The 20,451-nt window shown below is 36.2% G+C and overlaps 1 protein-coding gene across 1 annotated transcript in view; it reads left to right on the plus strand.

Annotated features, from left to right (window-relative positions):
* The window catches only part of FAF1 (Fas associated factor 1), a 170,693-nt gene that overhangs the window by 98,287 nt on the left and 51,955 nt on the right, over positions 1-20,451 (plus strand). The window contains exons 9-12 of the mRNA XM_049808217.1: positions 14,140-14,235; positions 15,947-16,073; positions 17,018-17,081; positions 18,027-18,108. Of these exons, the coding sequence (XP_049664174.1) occupies positions 14,140-14,235; positions 15,947-16,073; positions 17,018-17,081; positions 18,027-18,108 (369 nt within the window). The remainder of the gene's footprint in view (positions 1-14,139; positions 14,236-15,946; positions 16,074-17,017; positions 17,082-18,026; positions 18,109-20,451) is intronic.

Here is a 20,451-nt window from a genome sequence, read left to right on the forward strand (position 1 = left end):
TAGAGAGAAGTATCGGTAGGATAGGTCAAGGCAGTCCAGATCTCTGAAGTGCACCATGAGACAATGTACTGGTGGAGTATATTGTATGTATGCCACCATTCCACCTCTCCATCTACATGCACAAGAACTGCATTGGAGGTTTTTGTGTCCCACCAGAGGCAGCAGCAGGCACCACTCTTCTTCCTATGAGTTTATACCAAGGGAGTGGTAGTCTTCACTGAAGAGCGTTTTTGCAGTTACTTTTGGAGCCTCATCTTCGAGATCCCTTTGTACATTCATCAAACACTGTATTGTCACAGACACATCTCTGAATGGTGATGTGTTTGGTGGAGCAGCCCTGCAGCCTGTTTTTGCTTGAGCAGGCAGAGTTCTTCTTTCGGGAGTACTCACAGAGGGCACGGTTTGGCATAAGCTAGTAGGTGCTGAGGTTCTTGGAGTACTCGGTGAAGAAAGAGAGAGAGATGGTTCAGATTCAGTTAACAGGAGTGGTCTTATTTAGGTGCTCTAACTCACCTTGCAGAGACTAAAATATTCATTCCAGTGCCAAGATGTTATAGAAGGACTACATTTACTTCATGTCCTGCTGAGAGAAGCTAGCAAGAGCTATTATCAAAGTCTCCTTTTCTCCTCAGTTATTTAATAGTAGCAGCTTCTTTTTTATTCTGTGCTCTTGGAGAGCAGAATAGGAAGTGATAATCTCCTTGGAATACAGCAGACACCTGTTTGATAAGTGGTAATTGCATTATTCCTGGAGGATTATCACAGTGGTGCTTGTTTCTTTGTAATGAAACTCCACTATATAAGCAGAGCAGAGCTTCACTATAAGATGTATGAAAATCCATTGCAACAGATTGAAGGTGTTTGGGACCCTGTAAACAGAGTTTCACTTTAAGTAAGTGTATGGTAAGTGGGCTTGCCGTGTAGTAGCAGAAACAAGCTATGTAAAATTACAGCATCACTTTTGTTGTTTTATATAAAAAGTGAGAATATTTGCTATTGGTAGAACCTCACTTGGGGTTTGTTCTAGTTGTGTGCAGAGCCTGATATAATAGTCTCAAATGCTTCCTTTAAAAAAAACAGGTATTTAAATAATGTTAGATTAGTCCATAGATAACTTTTTAAATGCTTAGAACGGAGTTAATCTGGTCCTCTGTTGGGACCTTTTTGTTGAAGTCCAATAAACTGTTGATAAAATGTGGAACAAAGAAAATACTAGTTGATAAATCTGTTTTAGACAGGTAACTTCCTCTACCAAACAAGAGCTCTGTTTTCAATAGCAATCACTGGATTGAATTCCTTTTCTAAATGTAGTTACTGCCCAGTGGTCAAAACATAGACCTGAGACAGATTTGTAGCTCTGCAGACTTTACTTATGACATTTAATAAAGCACTTTACTTAAGCAACTCAAGCCTTCTCATTTCTAAGAGGAGGCCTGAGATTTAATGCCAAACTTTCATAAAAGTCAAAGAAAAGTAGCTACATGGCCTCAGCTAGATTTCAGTAGAAACTGGCCATCTTATTTTTGTTAGATGGCTAAGAAAATCCAGTCTAACATGTTGGGAATGTTTCATGTTTGTCCAGTCCTTAGAGGTCTTCAAATAGAAAGACCCTTTATAAATGCTTAATTTTTTAGTTATTTATCTTTGCTTGTCACACTTGAAACTATCATACATCAAACAAACACACACAATATGTAGTTATACTGAATGGATGAAATTAATGCATTTTTAGCTGCAACAGCCCCAGCCCAACAACTTACCATTTGAGAATACTAAAATACCGTTTAGTGTTAATAACATTTTTCCTTTAATTGAGGAGGTTATGTACTCAGTGCTTTTAATTGTACTGACGCAAAGTGTTTAAAGGTCTTTTCATATACTCCAGGTCAGGGAAACAGAAAATAAGCCAAAATCATCCTTTTCAGAAGCTCACTTTTAGAAGTCAGTAACACCATGTTTTCAAAAGGCTAACATTGCAAAAATCCAATTCCTCGAAAAGTGATATGCAGGAAGAAGAGGCAGCATAAAAAGCCTATCAGTGTTCGAACCATTTGTTGGAAGCAGTGTTGCTAGCACAACTGCTTGAACTCTGCCAAGGAATTATATAGTGCTGGAAACATATCCAGGCACTCTTCTGTTTGCCATCCAAAGCATTGTACAATGCTGTGAAGTAAATGGCATCCCACCATAGACCTGAAACGTGCCAAGTATTTGGCTGATACTCTTTGTGAATGCAAAGTAGTTCCCAAGATATATCTGTGAATATCTGTGGGCAATACGTGATCTGGATGAATTGAATTGGTTCTTGGTTTATACTGTTGCTTATTATTTCACTTACAATTGTTTCTTACCTTGAAAATCTGTTTTAACAGTTTTGTATCTCTTCTGAATAGCAAAAAATAGGCAATTTGTGATCAGACTTACAACAAACAATATTATTACGTCCTCTTCTATGGCAGTTATGCAGTTACTTAAAGACAATATCAGAAACCTAACAGACACTGTTTTTCAATGCAGAAGCCAGCAAATGAAACAGGACAATGTTAGTACCTTGATTACTTTTCAGCCCTTACACTGCAAAGAATTTTGAGGAAAGGAAATATAGGAAGACAGATTAAATCTGTTTAGTGTTTTTGCAGTTGTTATGAGTCTGAATCCATATTAAGTGCAGCTGAATTTTTCACAGTCACTGTTAGAGTATCAAAAGTAAGACTAAGGTGTATCACAAAATACAATAACCAGACTGCAGAGCATGTGATGGTCCTCAGAGAACTGATGGGTGAGTGGATGCTGGTGCTTTCCCACGTTTTCAGGTACCAGAGGGATTCTTCTCCTTTTTCTTACAGACCTTTTCTTTTGTTTACCTTGATCCTTCTCTCATTTGGCAACATGAAATGGATGAATGCTTTGACTCCTGGTATTTGTTGTCACCCAAAGGCAGTCTCTCTCTAGCTTGGGAAAGGTTGGGAATCCCAGTTTATCTATGAATAACACCCTATTAGTCGAAATAGATCTTGTTTTGGTGAGAGAGTATTTATTTTCGGTTCCTGAGACATTCAGGGATGTACAGTGAGTTATAACCTGTTCCCGGGCATGTATGTTGTATAGATCAATTCACACAGGTGTACTTGTTAATAAACTCACTTAACCAATTTACATGCATAAGTTTTAACCACTAAGTAATTAGTGAAAGCATTGCCAAGGAACTGGAAATTTGGGAAATGTGTCATTATTTGCATATCAGTATAAAGCAATTACTAAATTAAAGAGTGCACTTTGTGACAAACATGAAGCTCCTTTACTGTTGCTTTGTCAGTGCACATTAACATCAACTTGATGTGAAAGCCTGGCTTTCTCTGCATGAACTAAAAATCCTAAGGCAGAAGTACACAATGAATCACCCAGAGTTTGGAGGCTAGCACGCTGAATTGCCTTGGGGTTCAGACTGAGGAAAGAAAAAACTGATGTAAAAGACCATTGAGAAAACGTATCAGTGGAAAGTAATTAACTCAAGATCCACAATTAGCCTCATGGTCTATACTTAACTGTGTTCCAGGTCTTTCAGCGTTTATTTAATTCTGTTACCCTGTGTTTCAAATAGCTGCAAATGGCTTGGCAGATTTTTCGTCCTTTTTAATATTTACAGTTTTTGTCTGAGAAGAATGAGCTCTGTAAGTGATCATGGGTATTTATTTCAGTCTCTCAAGTATATCTTTTTCTTAGTAGAATCTGTTGTACAAGAAAATTTTTCCTTTTGTTTCCTTTAAATATATTTGTGGTTTGAAGCAACATTAAGTACTACAGTATCTGTCCTTCTGCTTTAATTCCTAACTTGCCTAACTAGGCTTAATCAAATGAGAAATAATCAAAACCAGGGATAATCTTCTCTTTCATTCAGCTAGCAAATGAGAGTGATAGATTCACAGTAATACGGCTGGTGATTAACAGCAACCGTAGCAAAAACTGGCATGTGTGTTCAACCAGCGTACCAGCGCTGGGTATTCCCAGAGGACTGGGCACAACTTTTTCTCAAGCTTGTACAGAAACTCTCGGCAGCATTTTGTGAAGCTTGCTTTATCTGACGGTGGCTGTGACTCCAGCATCCCGCATCTGGTGTCTGAACAATACAAGTGGCCTGCTCACTGTGCCATGGACTCTTCTCCAGCCTCCCTCCTCCCACCCTGTGTGCCGTTTGTCCACAAGTCAATTCCAGAGCATCTTCACCGTGCTGCTGCCTTCAGCACGTTGTGTAAAGATCTCCCAGGGCGGTGTCTTTATACTGCAGCAGAAGGAATAAGATACATACATTTAATATGCAGCCTTTCGGAATAAACTGCAGAAGAATTTTTGAGAATTAAAGAAAGCAATCTCTTAATCTAAAATATTTATCCAATTTTTAAAAATTATTAATATTTAAGACACTTTTTTCAGTTCAGATCTTTTTTAACTTTTGGGTTCTGTGTTTTAACTCTATAGCATTCCTTTGTGATTTTAATCTTCATTATAGTTCAAAGATCTACCATGGGAACATCACTGAAATCCTTGGAATGAATTTCCTACAACCTGTGTTGACAGGTTTAAATTACGTACTCTGACACTGTTCTTGTGGCTGGATTAGAAACTTTTTTTCAAGTTAAACCTGCGATAAGTAATTGTCACAGCGCGCTGGCACAATGCTAATTTGAAGTGACATGTCCAAACTGGCCTCAGTAACATGAAGAACCCTAACAGGTGTGAGGGGTGGATCTTCCCATGGGCCCTGCTGAACTTCTAACAGGGGAAAAATAGTAGAAAAAGTGAAATGAACCTTGAATAAAGCTGTCAGCAGTAATTATCTCAACAACACTTTGTGAGGAGTTAAAATAAGCATTGCTGATTTATAACCTGAACACACTCCACCCTAGAGATTTTTTTCATCCAGTTAGTGTTTAAAGTGAAACGTTGAATACCTGTCAAGATTTTTTTTTTTTTATTTTTTTTTTTTGTATTGAAGATGCATAATGAAATTGAAGTTATTTTCCAGAGGAAGTTAATTTCAAGGGCTGTCAAATTTTTTACTCTTCTATTCATTTTAGTATTTGTACAATAGTTTAATAAAACAAACAAACCTAGAGCATACTTGACTGTTTTTCCCAGCTAATGCTATTTGATGTCAAAAGACAAAGTGGCTAATGTAGAATTACATCCACTTTTTATTGTTGTTCAAGGAGGGATAAGGGTTTACATGATAGTAGATGAGCTTTGGTTGGTTGATTCATTTTTTAAAAAATTATCTACTAAACTTGAATAGCAATGTCTTGACTAGTATAGACTGAAGAGAGCCCTTCAGTTCTGTGTAGTAAATCTCTCTGAGTCTCGTAATTAATTTCATGGTACAAAAAAAGCCCTTGTTTCAGTAAATTTCCAAAAAATGCATTTGATAGACTTTTTTTTTTTAATTGGAGTGTACCTTCATTTTACAGTGGGATACTTGCTTGTTGTTGCTGTGATAACACTCGTTTTATGTATACAATGTATTTCAGTATGGATAGAAGTAGTTTTACAGTCTGTTACTAATGAAGGAATACTTGCTAGCTTTGAGAAAAGAGCAAAGCAAAAGATGAACATTAATTCACAGAAAACCTGTAATCCTTGAAGTTTTAAACATTACTTTTAAATATGAACATGTGTGAATTCTTAAATGATGTATCACTGACTTTTTGAGATTATACACTGAAAACAAGATAGATTCTTTAATGTATAATTATACAGCGATAAGTGATGGGTTTGGCAGTGTTGAGCACCTATTTATTCCCAAGGAATTTAGTGAGGGTTTGTCTGAGTACAACAGGCTGCCCACACATTGTTAATAATGCTTGGTTAAACACTGAGAACTAGAGCCATGGCAAGAACAACCTAATGTGAATGATGTCTCATGTCATAGCATCATTTTTCTTGAGATGATGAGACTCTGAGTATCCTCGGAAGTAGCATGGGCTGCTTGGAAGTCTACCACCTCCTTCCTGCATGGATTGGTTTCTGTGTGCTTGGGTCTCCAACCAGGAAAGAGCATGGAGCTGTCTGATATTCTCTGGAGAATCGCAAAAAATTGCCAAAGACTTCCCACGCTCTTAATTTTCTCTGCTTCAATATTCATATTCAAGGGCTGTGCTGGATGCATTTAGAAACCACTGTTCTCTTCAACTGTTTGTATAATGGAAAACTTCCCACTCTTACATTTCAAGTGTGGAAGTGGAACTTCCTCTGCCGTCATTCACATGCTGTACCTCTCCTCCCTCCCTTTTACACTTTGATTTTTCCTATATGCCACATTAATTGCTATCTCCCTTTCACCACACAAATATTCCTTGCTTTATATTTTGCTCAATTCTTTAATCTCAAAAAGGATAGGTTACAAAAGAAAAATGGAAACGCTAGTATGCTGGGAGCAGCAGCGTCACCAGTCTTGCTCCAATGGTAAGCAGAATAACCTCCTTTCTAGGCATTTCAAATAGACTGGTTTATAATTTGTTCCTGTGTCCTTCTGGGGAGTAATGTTAGGTCGAACTGGTCTGCAATCCCCTAGATCACCCTGAGATTCTGACTTAAAGACCAGAGGTCTGAAGTGTAGGTCTGTGCCTTCATCTACCCTGCTGAAAAAGTATTTCTAATTTCCCATTCTGCACAGTTAGCATGGTCATCTTTTTGAACAGGGAACTTAATTTGTCTAGATGACATCTTGTTAGGCCAGGAGAAATGAACTTGTTTGAATTCTGAGATCTGCTCATCAAGAAGAAGGGATTAGCAATGATGAATATGCCTTGCAGACATCTAAACTCAAGTCTGTCTAGACTAAGCAGCAAGAGAATTTTTCACTTATCACAATCTTGCTTAGACCCTGTCTGAATGTTTGGGTCTAATGGATGGGCTGAATCTGGAGATACAGAAAGGCTTCTTTGCAAGGAGCTGTGCTATTCAGCCAAGATGTAGAAAATTGATGAATTGTTTTGTCTTTGTTACCTTACTGCTCTTGGTCCACTTGGGCTATGAAAATGTTTGATCCCTAATATGCCTAGTATCCAAACTCAGCTAGTAGGACCGTATGTATATAGAGTGCAATAGAAAAACTAGGACAGAAATGTTCCTTCTCAAACGTTTTGTCCCTTCTCAAGCTTCATATAGATGTCTTCAAAGATATTTTTTTTTCCCTAGCTTCAAGAAAATGCATGCATACCAACATCTGTAGTATCATTGACATTTATCATACTTGGGGAATTGGCTTATGCTGTAACAAAAAGTCACATAACAGAATAGTAAGTTTAATATGAAAACTGAAATGCTTGATAAATCTCCTTCCTTGCCCCTCTGTCCTTACCCCTTCTCTTACCTGATGAGGGGAGAAAAGCATCATAGCAATTGCTCCAACAAGAAAAAGGATCAAATTATTTGGAAGTGAAATTTTCACAGTGGTGACACCTGTCAGTCATTGAGTATTTTGCTACGGGCACCTCTGTCTTGCGTTATTTTGAATAATTGAGCATGGCGTGTTATGAAATGTAGTCAGTCATGTTTGTTTCTTTATACATTAGCCATGTATCAGTGAGTAAACCAGTAAATGAAAAAGCTAAGCAACTCACATTTTAAGCACAGTGAAAGGGCTGTCACATGGAGTATTTGAACCAGGATTAGGTTTCAGTCTGTAGGCAACAGTGCCTTCATTTCTGATTAAGAATTTTTTGTGTGATATATGTGTATTGTAAATCTCCACGTGTGTACTGCAGCCTGCTATGCAAGTTTTAGAAAGAGCTCTCGTTCAGCTGATGACCTCCTGATTTATAAATATTATTTTGGGATATCATTTCCATGTTTGTTAACATATTTGTTTCTAACATGAACCTGCAGCTAGCTAATATTGACAAGCTAGTTATGGCCAAGGTACTAAATAGAAGCCACAAAGGTCTGTTAGATTTCAGAGTTGGTATATACTGTAATAATAATTATTGAGGGTTGTTAGAAGTTAGCAGTTGTGGTAGAATTCCCCTTGTTGAAACAGCTCTGATTCAAAGACTATTCAAGCTTAGCGTGAACTTCTGTTCTTAATTAATTAGCTAACTTTTTACTCATAGTGACTTTACAATGCTTTTAATAATACTCTGAATGTTGCTCTCATGCTACTATTGTTTCCAGGGTGAAAGAAAGGGTTTGGGGTTTCAAGATGCTTGTATAATCTCTATTGAAATTTGACTTCACAGGGTGAGTAATAATATTTTTGGCATATATTTCTGGAGATAATCTTCTCTTGCTTCTTAAGCAGAGCACTGGTTGTACAGTGATAACAGTGAAGGCATAAAACATTCTCAAACCAATACTGAGATAAGAGAGAGCTACTGCAGTTACTGACTTCTGGAGGTTGTTTATCCAGCCAGAACTCCATATTATGATCCGTGCTAACAGCAGATTTATCTTCAGCACAGATACTCTGCGGGCTTGATTTTTTCCCTCCTGCTTAACAAGGGGAAAACAGACATTGACAGTTTTCACCAGAATTAATATTGATACCCAGAACATTAAGTATAATTCTGGAATTTATTAGATGTTATGCTCTAAAGATACTGCATTACAGAGAGATGGATGGGAAAGGCACTGCACTGGATGAAGCACCTCCTTGTCTTGGGCTAATTATGAGAGCTACAGCAAACAGAAATTAGAGATGCCATCTTGAAAGATTTGGGATTAGATAATCTGCGTGTTCCATAACTGCTTGAGATTATAAAAACCAAAAGGCTAAATTATGCACTTTGTATGCTAAACCTGCCCACCTCCACATTTGAGTATATGCCAGTTTTATTCCTACCTGTTCAACATTATAGAGTCTAAAAGGATGTATTAGAAAGCCTGTACCTTCTTGGTAATTACAGATGGAGTGATGTCTTTTGGAAGGTTTTCTCCTGTGGCTTCTTCCATCCAGCTGTGCTAGTGAGTGCAGGTAGAAAGCTGAAACTATAATTTTACCTAACTGTTTTTCAGGATGCTAAAAATGGAGGGCAGGTTATTAAGACTTCCTTTTGCCTAATATACTACAAGCTGACCTTGAGTATGACTGGGAGTTAGTCTGCTTTTTATGGGAGTTTCATGAAGGAGAGTTGAGTATCGGAAAACATGCTTTTTTTTTGTACACCAGAATTTTGTTTGCTTACTTTAGCTCTGAGTATTAAAGGCAGAAAACATGGATTACTTTCCTTTACCTCAGGAGGAAATCACACTATGAGAATTCCCCCATTTAATTTTCTATTGAGGTAGATAATATACAACCAAACATAATTCTGCATTAGAAGTACCGCTAATTGAATAATTCAAGTCATTCACAGCAGTCAAGTAATACAGAAATTACATTTCTTTTTATGATCTTTTTACTATATATTAAAAAATCCAGCAGGTATGTCCACTGCAAGGTTTTTGTTCTAGTTTAGGTTTGCCATTGTCAGTTAATGCCTGTTGCTTCACTTGCTGTGCATGAGCAAGTGAAATCTGGCATCATTGATAGACTCCTTTCTTTTGCATATGGATCAAGTGTTCTGTGAATTTTTTTCTGATGCTTTGTAAGTTTTATATTTTGGCCTTTGAATTTCTGAGAGCAACTGAACAAGAATCTCTAGTTTATGTCCAAAAAATTATATTAGAAAAGAAAATACTTTGCCATGGGTTGGAAAGGATTCTTCATTTGAGTAGCTCAGACAATAAAGATAGTTACCCTGTTATAGTGACTGAAATTGTTTCTCATTTTAAGTGGTCTTTTAAAAAATCAAAAGCTGTTTTTTAAAGTTGACAAATACCAGGTGATACATATAATAACTTTCCCTGGTTAACAGGAACAGTGGTGAGTACCTGTATGTTTAGATAAATGTGTTAATGTACATTAAAGCAAACCAAACAAGCAGAACTCCCACACACTTCAAAACCTCAAAATTCTCACTACTCTTGTAGCAATCAAATACTTAACAAAGAGCACAAAGTAAATCAATATTCCTACTTTCCTTAAACGTTATCCCTTATGCTTGCTTGTTTTCAATGGGTCTGGTTAAAAGAGCTACATCCTTTTAGAGAAAAGGGATCCCTTGATGACAAGTATCCTGTGAACAGCACAACCTCTCCAGTCATGCCAAAGCAGGCCCATTATATATCTGCGGCTCTCATCTTCTGCAAGGTGACACGTTTTGCAGGCTTGTCTTTCCTACTGCACCTGCGAACCTCTGGAGCTCCTGGGGAAGTTTCCTGCTGTTGATGACCATTGTAGGGATTCTGATTTGCTCCAGAGCTAGCTGATACGGACAGAAGCTGTTCTCCTAAAGATCATTGACTCTCTTAGCAGTGATTTGACAGGTCATTCTCCATCTCATCCCTCTAGAAAGGCCATACTTTGCAACGGTAAGCACTGAGAGGATAACAACAAGCCTAATGGATAGGTCTGTAAATTATGTGCTTCAAGGGCCTGCCTGTTTTTCTACCATAATTTATTTTCTAAAGTATGTTCTGACTTAAATACAGGCAGCTTAGTGGCAAATCGAGTTGTCTTAGTGTTTTATTCAGGTTACTGGATTGCTAGAGAAACTCGTGTCTGTATTTATATGGAGCAAAGAGTGAGTGTTTCCAAAATGACTGTCATAGTTGAGGATGAGGAAGAAGGTCCAGTTCTTTACAGGTTATTGCTTTAAACTGGCCACTGTGGATGTCCAACTATATAAGGTGTTAGAAAGCTCTTAGGGCTTGCCTTCATACTTTCCTCATTAGATACGGTTGCCATTAGAAGCTCTTTTGAAGTGCTGTTTTTCTCGATTAGCATGTGGCTGAATATGAGGAAGACCAATTTGTCATATGCAATTACTGTTTTCCTGATGCGGTACACTGAGCTTATAATTTTTGTATCAGCATTTCTCAGTGGAGAGAGTTCCGCAGCTGCAGTTCTCTGCTAGTATCGTTCCTTTATGTTCCTGCTACTGTTTATCTTGCTCAGATCTTCAGTGTCTTGATAAAATACCTCTGGGCCTGTACAAGAGACTGAGTTTGCACCTTCTTTTATAATTTCAGAAGTCTGCAAGAGTGGGAATTAAGTTGTGCCAACAAACTCTTTCTAGAAGATCACAAACTTGTGAGATTATGGACTCATAATTTTTCCTGTTATTCTGAGCATGTGATGGCAGCACTCTGGAATTACATGCTCTCAATGATTTCTTTCCTTGCTGCATGAAATACTTGAAAACATAGTCTTTTTAGATTGTTCTAAAGGATATTTCTAGAAGCTTCTACATAAAAATGATACTTTCTAACAGGAAGAATAATCTATTGTTTAAAGTACCTGGTCTCACTCTGGATTTGGCAAATATCTCTAGGTTGATCTGGAAAGTTCTTGGCAAAAAATCCTGCATGTTCGGATCAGAAAAGATGTTGCTTAACTTTATCCCCCAATTATTAATGCTGGCAATTGAAATACAAATCGTCTTACACTGAACACTTACAAATAAATTCAGTGTCTTAGTGTTGGAAAGCACAGGTGAGCATTAGACCCATTTTTTTTCCTCTCTAAATTGTAGGTTTGGTAATGGTCTTTCTTTTAGTAGTTAAAATATATTTTAAGTATCCTTTGTGCGCTTTTAGTCCAGGTCATACCATTACCTTTTTGCATACCAGTAGCAACCTGTTCAATATCTGTGCTGTCTCCTAAAAGGAATCTGCTCCTACCACTCTCCCTGGAATGTTCCAAGGCTTCAATTTTATTGTCCTTCCACTTAAAAAAGCTATAGGAAGCCAAAAAGGAGATGGCTTAAACTTTCAACAAGCGTGAGCAGTCTATACACAGTGTTGGACAAGAGATCTGGCTTTTCAGTATCAACTTCAGTTACTTTTTGCAAGTCATTTTGTCTACTTCTGATTGTTTCACTTTCCAACTCACATACCTTTCAGCTGTGAGACCTTTTGAGTAGGGATTTGCACGTGTACATTTACTGCCTAGAAAAATGGACTAACCTTATTTATTTTTGCTTTAATGTATTATTTATTTCATAATCTATATATAACTTATTATTGGTGCCAAGAGTCCTGCATATGCACCTTTCAGCGTCTCTTCTTGCACTTGTGAAAGCCATCCGATTCAAGCTACAGTACTCGCATAACAGTGGTTTTCAAGCAGAAAAAGAAAATATTCTGAAAAGTTAGTGACTTTTGAGATTTTGCACAATCAGATGGGCTTATGAGTTGAGAATATGGGTAGTCAGGTACTCAGGCTCCAAACCAATATTTTCAGTTTTGGAGTTGGTAAAAAGATTTTGTCCATTCCCATGGGAAGATGGCTGTGACACAGCGATTTGTATATCTAATGTACCGCAACCCTGTTTGGGAGTAGGCAGATGCAGTATTTGGAAAGAAAAAACTCTCCAAGAGCAGCCTGACAGCTAAACAGTTCTTGCCATTGAGATGCTTCAGCGAGTGCTCCCATCAGTAAATTGGCCTGTGTTCAAAATATTTGTAGCAGTTGAGGTTTGCTATCCATGGCACTGGACCGAGCTGCCTGAAATGTAATCTTTTGCTTAGTGTTGACGTTTTTATGATTTCCAAAATAAAGATTAAACTTTCTGGTGCAAGAGTCTCTCTTGAGAGAGGACTCTCCTTTATCTTAGAATGAAGATAACTTAATTCTAGAGAAACATTCATGCTGTAGGGTTATTTTGAAATGAAAGGCAGAGCTTCTATTTGTCCTAGCCTTTCCTTTGCAAAAACTTCTCAAAAAAAAAAAAAAAGTGAAAGGGGATGGTGATTTCTCACATAGATGTGCACAAAACCCCAACATTCCATCAACTGTCTGGAGAGTAGGATGAAATGTGCTCTGACGTTGAACCCCTTCTGCTGTTAGCTCATTTTCGAGAGATGCTTTGACACTATAATATAGGGTTGCAAATTGGAATTGCAACACCCTGCTATTGGGCCAAGTGATGAAGCAGCACAATAACTGCCTGCTTGATCTTACCACTCTTTCTTTAATGGGTATGTAAAAGGTATCGGGAGCCTTTCCAGGGTATTTGATGCTGTTAGATAGGGAACTTCGGTCTGTGTGCGGTTAGTGTTCATGTGTGGATGTTTTACCAGTATTTTATACAGTGTGGTAACTACAGGGCAAAGTTTCAGGTTTTATAGCAGTTGGGTTTTATTTATTATTAAAAGCTTATAAAAATACTAATTAAACTGGTGGATTATTACAGAGAATACAGTTCTTATGCTCTTGTCACAGGAGTTTCATAGGTAATTGGTCTTGACCTGTATGTCGTCTTTAATATTTCATTTGCTCCAGAGTATTATTACTCACTTCCTTTAAGACGATAGCTAGGCTTTTTATGCAGCTAAACTTCCGTTTAACCTTGCTATGAGAATGTGACAGTAGGCTAGTTCAGACAGGTTAACGTTCATTTGGTAATCAGCCTGCTTCAACCTGCAGCAAATTAAATCTTTGTGAGTTCTAGCAGACAAGTGATAAAGTCATCCTGAATTATGTATAAAAATAAATGGGGTATTTTCAGTGCTCATGGCAGTAAATGAAATTTAAGGCTTATGGTTTATTCTTGGATTTTGGGGGGGGGGGGATGACGACTGAAATTTGTTTTACCTTAGTGTTTTTACAATCTGATTAGGAGGATGCTGTATTTCTGAAATATATAATGTAAATCTCATTCTGTGCCCTGCAAAAATGGTAATTATCTTTATAGGATCTAGAACATCTTCAACATTTGGTTATTGATTAGGAAGGAAAAATTTACATTTACTTCATCAAAACATACCACTGTAAAAGTTACCACGTACAAATAATGGTTCAAACTTCAGTACTGATTTAGGAGAAAGTAACAATTCAAGACAGTTTTGAGTTTGCAGTTCCATTTCATTTGTTCTGATACTCTGTGCATACACACCTGTAAAACTTAGTTGATGTTTCTTTCAATATTTTTATTTAAGGAATCGTTTTAGTTTTTAAGGGTTCTTTCTTTATGGTTGTATAATTAATTTGATCTTCTGTGGTGCAGTCTTCAGTTCAAATCTCAAAGCAACCTTAAAAAATGACAACAAAACAACCTTCATTTGAAACTATGGCTTTAATAACAATCATTGCTTTCTTTGTAGATGACTCTAGCTGTATCGGGACTGACTTTTCCTTGCCATCGACTTACAGTTGGAAGAAGATCTTCACCCATACAAACGAGGGAACAGTCAGAGGAGGTAAGAACATCATCTTCATTTTACCAGTATACTCTAGGAAGAAGCAGGGAAAGCTCATTTCATAATGCTCACTGTGCCTTCTATTGTCAAATATGTCAGTAGAATTGCATCTTAAAAGAATCCATTTACAATTCCTGTAACAATTAATTGTGACAAAGTAAGGAACTGGGTAAATGAGTAATTGAAAAAAAAGGAAAACAAAATAAGCAAGCCACACTAAGCATTGAAAAATACTCCAAATTAAATAGAAGTTTGAAACATATTTTCAGTATTAGCAGAAAAAGTTGTTTGCAGACTGTGTAAACTGCTGTTTTGTTGTTTCTAACTATTAATAGTTTGGGGTAAAATCTCCAATGCCTTTGTCCTTCCTCAAAATGAATTTAATATAAGCAGTTTCCCATTTTCCACACGCTTTTCTTACCATTTTGTTTAGAGAGCTATAGCAAATAAGGTTTATCTTGCTGCACAAAAAGGATGTGTTTGAATCTCTTCAGCCCATTTGAGTTTGAAAGACATAGATGTGGGGCACGGTCAGGATGCAAGCCTGGATATAGGCTGTTGGATACTTGTTAAAAGTTAGAGGATGGTCAGACAGTGCTGTTCTAGCTCTACCTAAACCACTTAGCAGGTTAAATAGATGGTTATTATGGTTATTATTTTCTCCTATGATCTACCAGCATAACGATGTATCATTGCTGCTTTACTTCATTCTTTCAAAATTATCTGACCGAGTTTGTTCACCTTGTAGAATTTTCTTGCTGACTAGTTCATTCAGGAAGTGTTCTTTATTTGAACTTCTTTATGTGTAGCTATTGTAGAGAGAGATACAGCGTGTTTGGAGCTCTTTGCTCCTCTTGTGGTCACTTGCATGCTAGAGCTGAAATCTCACTTTCTGTAAGACACTTTGTTGCACCTTCAGGGATTCGTGTAGACTTTCTGTAGTATACTCTCACCATAACTTCTAGGTCAAGTGGAGCTGGAATTGCCGTTCATGAAAGGAAGTCAATTTAGAGGCAAGTTAACGTTGAATAGCTAAAACAAAGGTTTTTCTGAGCTGTTCTACATTTCAGAGGACATAAAATCCAAAAGATCTGATGGTGGAAGTTGGAGGCACAGATGGGACCTTAGCTCCCTGCACGAATAAGTTGATTTTTCTCCTTTATATTGGTATGCCAAATAAATCAGCCTGTCATTCAACATGCAGTAGTCTGGTATGCCAAGTTAGGACTACAGGTGCTAAATTTGTATGTCAGAGATTGCCATACCATAGATAGGTACCTTCCCAAGGACTGTCCGCCACCGTGCAAGTATTGCTAAAGTAGGTTGTATCTGCATGTCTAAAATTATTGCTAGATTGTGCAGCTTTTCTCACTCTTTCTTATGCAGTTAAACCACCTGTAATACTGTTAGATGGAAAATAGCATTAACTCTGGATAAAATTTGCTCAACTGTGTATTCAGAGATATTTCCTCAGTTGTTAAATAATGCATTTTGTCACATAATATTGCTCTGTCGACCAGAATTCTTTTAAAAATTAGGACTTATTTATAAAAAGCAGTCTGACAATGCTATATAATATAGTAAAATATACTGCATTTTATCAAGTGTTTTTATAGAAATGTGTAAGTATTTTTCACTATGTATTTCGTATTTCACTGAAGATGTCTGTAATACAGGCTTATGGTGGATTTTGGTGTTTGTTTTTATATAGCAATGCACTGATGTTCATATGGTTAGTGACAGTGATGGAGATGACTTTGAAGATGCTACAGAGTTCGGAGTTGACGATGGAGAAATGTTTGGAGTAGCATCATCTGCCTTGAGGAAATCGCCAATGAGTAAGAGTTGACAGTTGATTTACAATTAACTGGTGATTGTTCAGCAGTAGTGAAGGCAGAGAGGTGTGATGGGTCTGCATAATAAGAAACAGGAAAGTATCTTTTGATAGGAATGTTAGAATTGTTTGAGTGTCATGTCTGATGTATGTATCAAATGAAAATACTGCAAATGTAATTGGCAACTATGAAAGCATCTCCCCAGGGAGGAGGTTTTTTAACCTTATGTTTTTAGCTTATAAATGAATAATAATAATTAAACTTAGGGAAATTACGATCCCATACCAAATCTTCCTGTATATAACTAGATTTCCATTTCCCTGTTTTGAAAATTCTACAGCTTGTAGCTTCAGCATCTTGTGGTGATTATATTTTTAGCTATTTACCTGAAACAAGTTTCTCGGTGATTATTTGCCCTTGAATTATGAAAAGCATTGAGCAGGAACAGTCAGTTACCTCCCATATGCAATTCTGTATACTCTTTATTTAGGCTTGCATTAGTGTTATTACCTTAGAAGTTTTTTGACAGCTAATATATGTATTAATATGGAAAACTTTTTAACATTATGTATAGGAAGTTTTTTAAAAAAAAATAAATGTGACTAGCAATGTAGTGGGTCAAGCCTTTCAAGTCAGTCCATTCATTTTAATGTATTGAATTAAATCCAGAGTGTTAACTCTGAACAAGTGATATATCATATTACACTGGACCCAAGGATTTTACTGTTTGGAAAGCCTGAATATATTCATGAGAGTGTCTGGAAATTTCATGTCTTTCCAGAGGTTCATAGTCAATAGTCTTTCATGAAATTTATATGGTCTCTTGGTAACCACTTCAATAAGCTGTCAACATAAAAAAAAAAATAATCTATGAAGTAAGTGAGTTCACATACTAAAATTTGTTTCCATAAGGTTGCATTTGATTTATATTTTTAATGTTTTTTAAGTGCCAGAAAATGCTGAAAATGAAGGAGATGCCTTATTACAATTTACAGCAGAGTTTTCTTCCAGGTAAGCTTAGCCTATTTATTAACTGTGCATTTCTTGTTACAAACTAAGTAAAATTTAGTAAACAATGAAAATAAAAGTAAATGAAAGGTATATATTTTCTTGTGGGATCACAACATATTTAGGCAACATACTCTAATTTACTTTAAGCTTAACTTTATTAGAACTGTTTCTGAAATAAAATTACTTCTCAGTCCAAGTTATTGTGAGAGATTCTTGCCTTATTTAATTTGCCACTACTTAACATCGTTACTTAATTATGTACGGGTCCAGAAGGATGATAAAGACTCTGATTATGCATAGTAATTTCTATATGATATACAGGAACAGAAAAGCTGAAACTGATTAATACTGAAAAATATATACAGTTGCAATAAGAGTTTTCACAATAATTAAGTGGTTGGATAAATCTCTACTTTTAAAAAATATAGAAATGCTGCTGGTTTTTTAACTTTATACCACCAAATCATACATTGTTAAATAGTTGCCATGTTTCATCGAACAGGTAGAAGCTGCAAACTAATGTACTGCAAAGTAATGCAAAGTTTATATGCCCTCTGTTTTCACTCCTCCTGTGACGAAATGTTCATTTATATATATGAGATGCATTAATGTGTAATACAAGAATAGCCTTCAATTAACCTTTAAGAACGTAATAAAGAGAGGAAATAAGTTATGACTGAAAAACGATATAGAAGTTAAGGTGTCTATGTATGTAAACAGAAAGTTCTTACGATAAAATTTGTAAGGTAGTAGTTAGTTACCTTGAGCTTTTGAATGTTGGGAGACAGATGGCTTCTAAATATTTCCCTTCTGTCCTTTAAAAGTGTAGGACTTCATATTTCTCAAGGTTTAACTAATGCATTGTATTTACAGAATATATGAAGAGGTAGAATGTTGAAAGTACTTATTTTTGTAATTTTTTATTAATTGGAACTTTTCTCTCAGATATGGTGACTGCCATCCTGTTTATTTTATTGGATCATTAGAGGCTGCTTTTCAAGAAGCCTTCTATGGGAAAGCTAGAGATGTAAGTTTGTATTAAAAGTACTTTTTTTAATATAGGGGAAAAATGGAAATCACTGTAAATGTTTCATCTTTATTTTAAAAAAGGTAGACGACATTTTGGAGTTATCTTGGTTTTGTTGTTTGTGAAGAGTTATACTCATTTAGTTGATTGACTAAAATACTTACCTTGGTTGTTGTTGAAATTACAGTGAATAACTCATGCTTCCTAATCATTCAGGCTGTATTTTTATTGGAGTCCTTTAGTCATCAGAGCTACTCTTCCCCCACCCACCCCCCTTTCTTTCTGAAATAATGGTGTCCTAGCACCAGATAACACTGGCTGTGAGTCTTGTGGTTGACAAGTTCAACATTGCATGTTGGTAACTCCTTTGAAGGATGGCTAATGAAATTGTAAATTTAAATTGAAAGGTCTCTGAAATACAGTGGGCTTTTCTTGCTTTGTACAGCCTTTATCTGCCAAGTAAATTCCAGTACTAAGGTTTGGTTATTTAGTTTTTCTGTACATCCAACCAGACATCTCAAGTTTCTGTTATTCTGTGCAGTTTTCAAATCAGTATTTTAATAAAATTAGAATGGGGATAGTTTATTTAAGTTTTGGTGACTTGATTCACTAAGGAGAAACCCAAACCCCTGCATAATTAAGCATAGATAAAGCTGAAACACAAACAAGAAAATCATGCTGTTTAAATTTACTTTTTGTTGTCGTGATAGATATTTAATTTTAAAATGAAGAATGTTTCGGCTTCCTGTAGTTATTCATATTGGAAAGAACAGCTATGTTATATTAGGGGCTGTTATGATAAGTGTGCAGTGTTCGGAACCTACACTGTATAGCTTAAGTTAACACGTACTTAATGTGCGCACAGATAGTTTTCTCAAACTCTAAGTTAAGTGAATATTTTCATGTCTTTGTGCAGATTTCAGAGAATAAATGGATACAGAATAATTCAGTGGCAAAGTGTTAATTCATAATAACTCATTAAAGTGGAACTTAATGCACATTTAAAAGAAATCAAATTATTAACTCAACAAGAAAAGTGTTTGAGTTAGGAAGTTCACTTTGTGTCATTTCATCAGAAATGGTTGACAGTGTATCAGTATAATAATGGATGAGAGCCCATTAGGAGCTTTCATAAATGTTTTTTTATACCTGTAAATTTGATATTAATGTAGTGCAGTTAATTAGGTTTTTAATACTCTAAGTACTTCATACACTACTTAAATAGCACATCTGAAATTCATGTCACCTTACATTTCTAATATTTTGCGATGTTGCCAGAGCAGAGCCTCATCGGGATAAAGTTATATACTTAGGAAAGTATTATTTTTGTGGCTTTTTTTCCTCAAATTTTTTTCTGCAAATATTGCCTTAATTTTTGAAAGCCCTTCCCCACAACTATCCTGTGTAATGATATTATTTTTATTGTAACATTCTGATTTAAAACAAAGGTATGAGAGTATATATTTGCCATTTATTTTTTACTGCATTTTTGCTGTTAAAAACAAGTTTTTTCAGTTCTGCCTCCTGGAATTCATAACAGAGGAGAGGGACACATACTTTAAAATTTTTATAAGTCCATTTCATAAAATAATTCTCTCTCTCTCTCTCTCTCTCTCTCTCTCTCTCTCTCAGTATAAGAAAAAAGCTTAGGAGAAATTGCAACCTGTATGTCTTCTCTTCTAATTTATACTGTGGAGGGCACTTAATTTTACCAGGGCAACAGATGAGCTTCAGGCACCAGCATTCTTCACTTGAAGTGAGAAATTGAGTTCCAAGAGTAAATAAAAACAAGATTGAAGGTTTAAATCCTCTGCTAGGCTTTTTGAACTTATATACTCATTAAATGTTTATTGGAGTGGTGGGATTACGAAGGATTTGGGTAGCTTCATCAACTGGTATATACTTAATCACTAAGTAAAACACTACATTTGATAGAGTGTTTCTCACGATGCCACACTCAATCCATCTTAATGAAAACCGCTTCAAACTGATTTAATTTGAGAGCACTTGGCAGCTTGAGTGCTCAGAGATCTTAGCCTTTTCTTGACAAATTCTCAACACTGTCCAGAGCAGAAGGTGCACTCTACAGTTCAAGCCTAGTGAGACAGCCATCAGCTACGTTTTTAATCTACATTGTGGATAATTTCTCTCTCCAAAAAATCCCAGCACATACCAACTTGAAGCCTTTTTGCAGAAATATTTTAGTTTGGGTTATTTTAAGAAAATTAGGTCAGAATGTGTGTTTTAAACACAAATTATGGGTTAAAATTCTTTTTAAGGAAATAGATGTTGTTCTGTTAAACCGTAGTGTCTTTTGTCTTCTTGTGTTGGAAACAATGGTAA

This window comes from Accipiter gentilis, chromosome 8 (assembly GCF_929443795.1).
Source record: "Accipiter gentilis chromosome 8, bAccGen1.1, whole genome shotgun sequence".
In the NCBI taxonomy this organism is placed as follows: Eukaryota; Metazoa; Chordata; class Aves; order Accipitriformes; family Accipitridae; genus Astur; species Astur gentilis.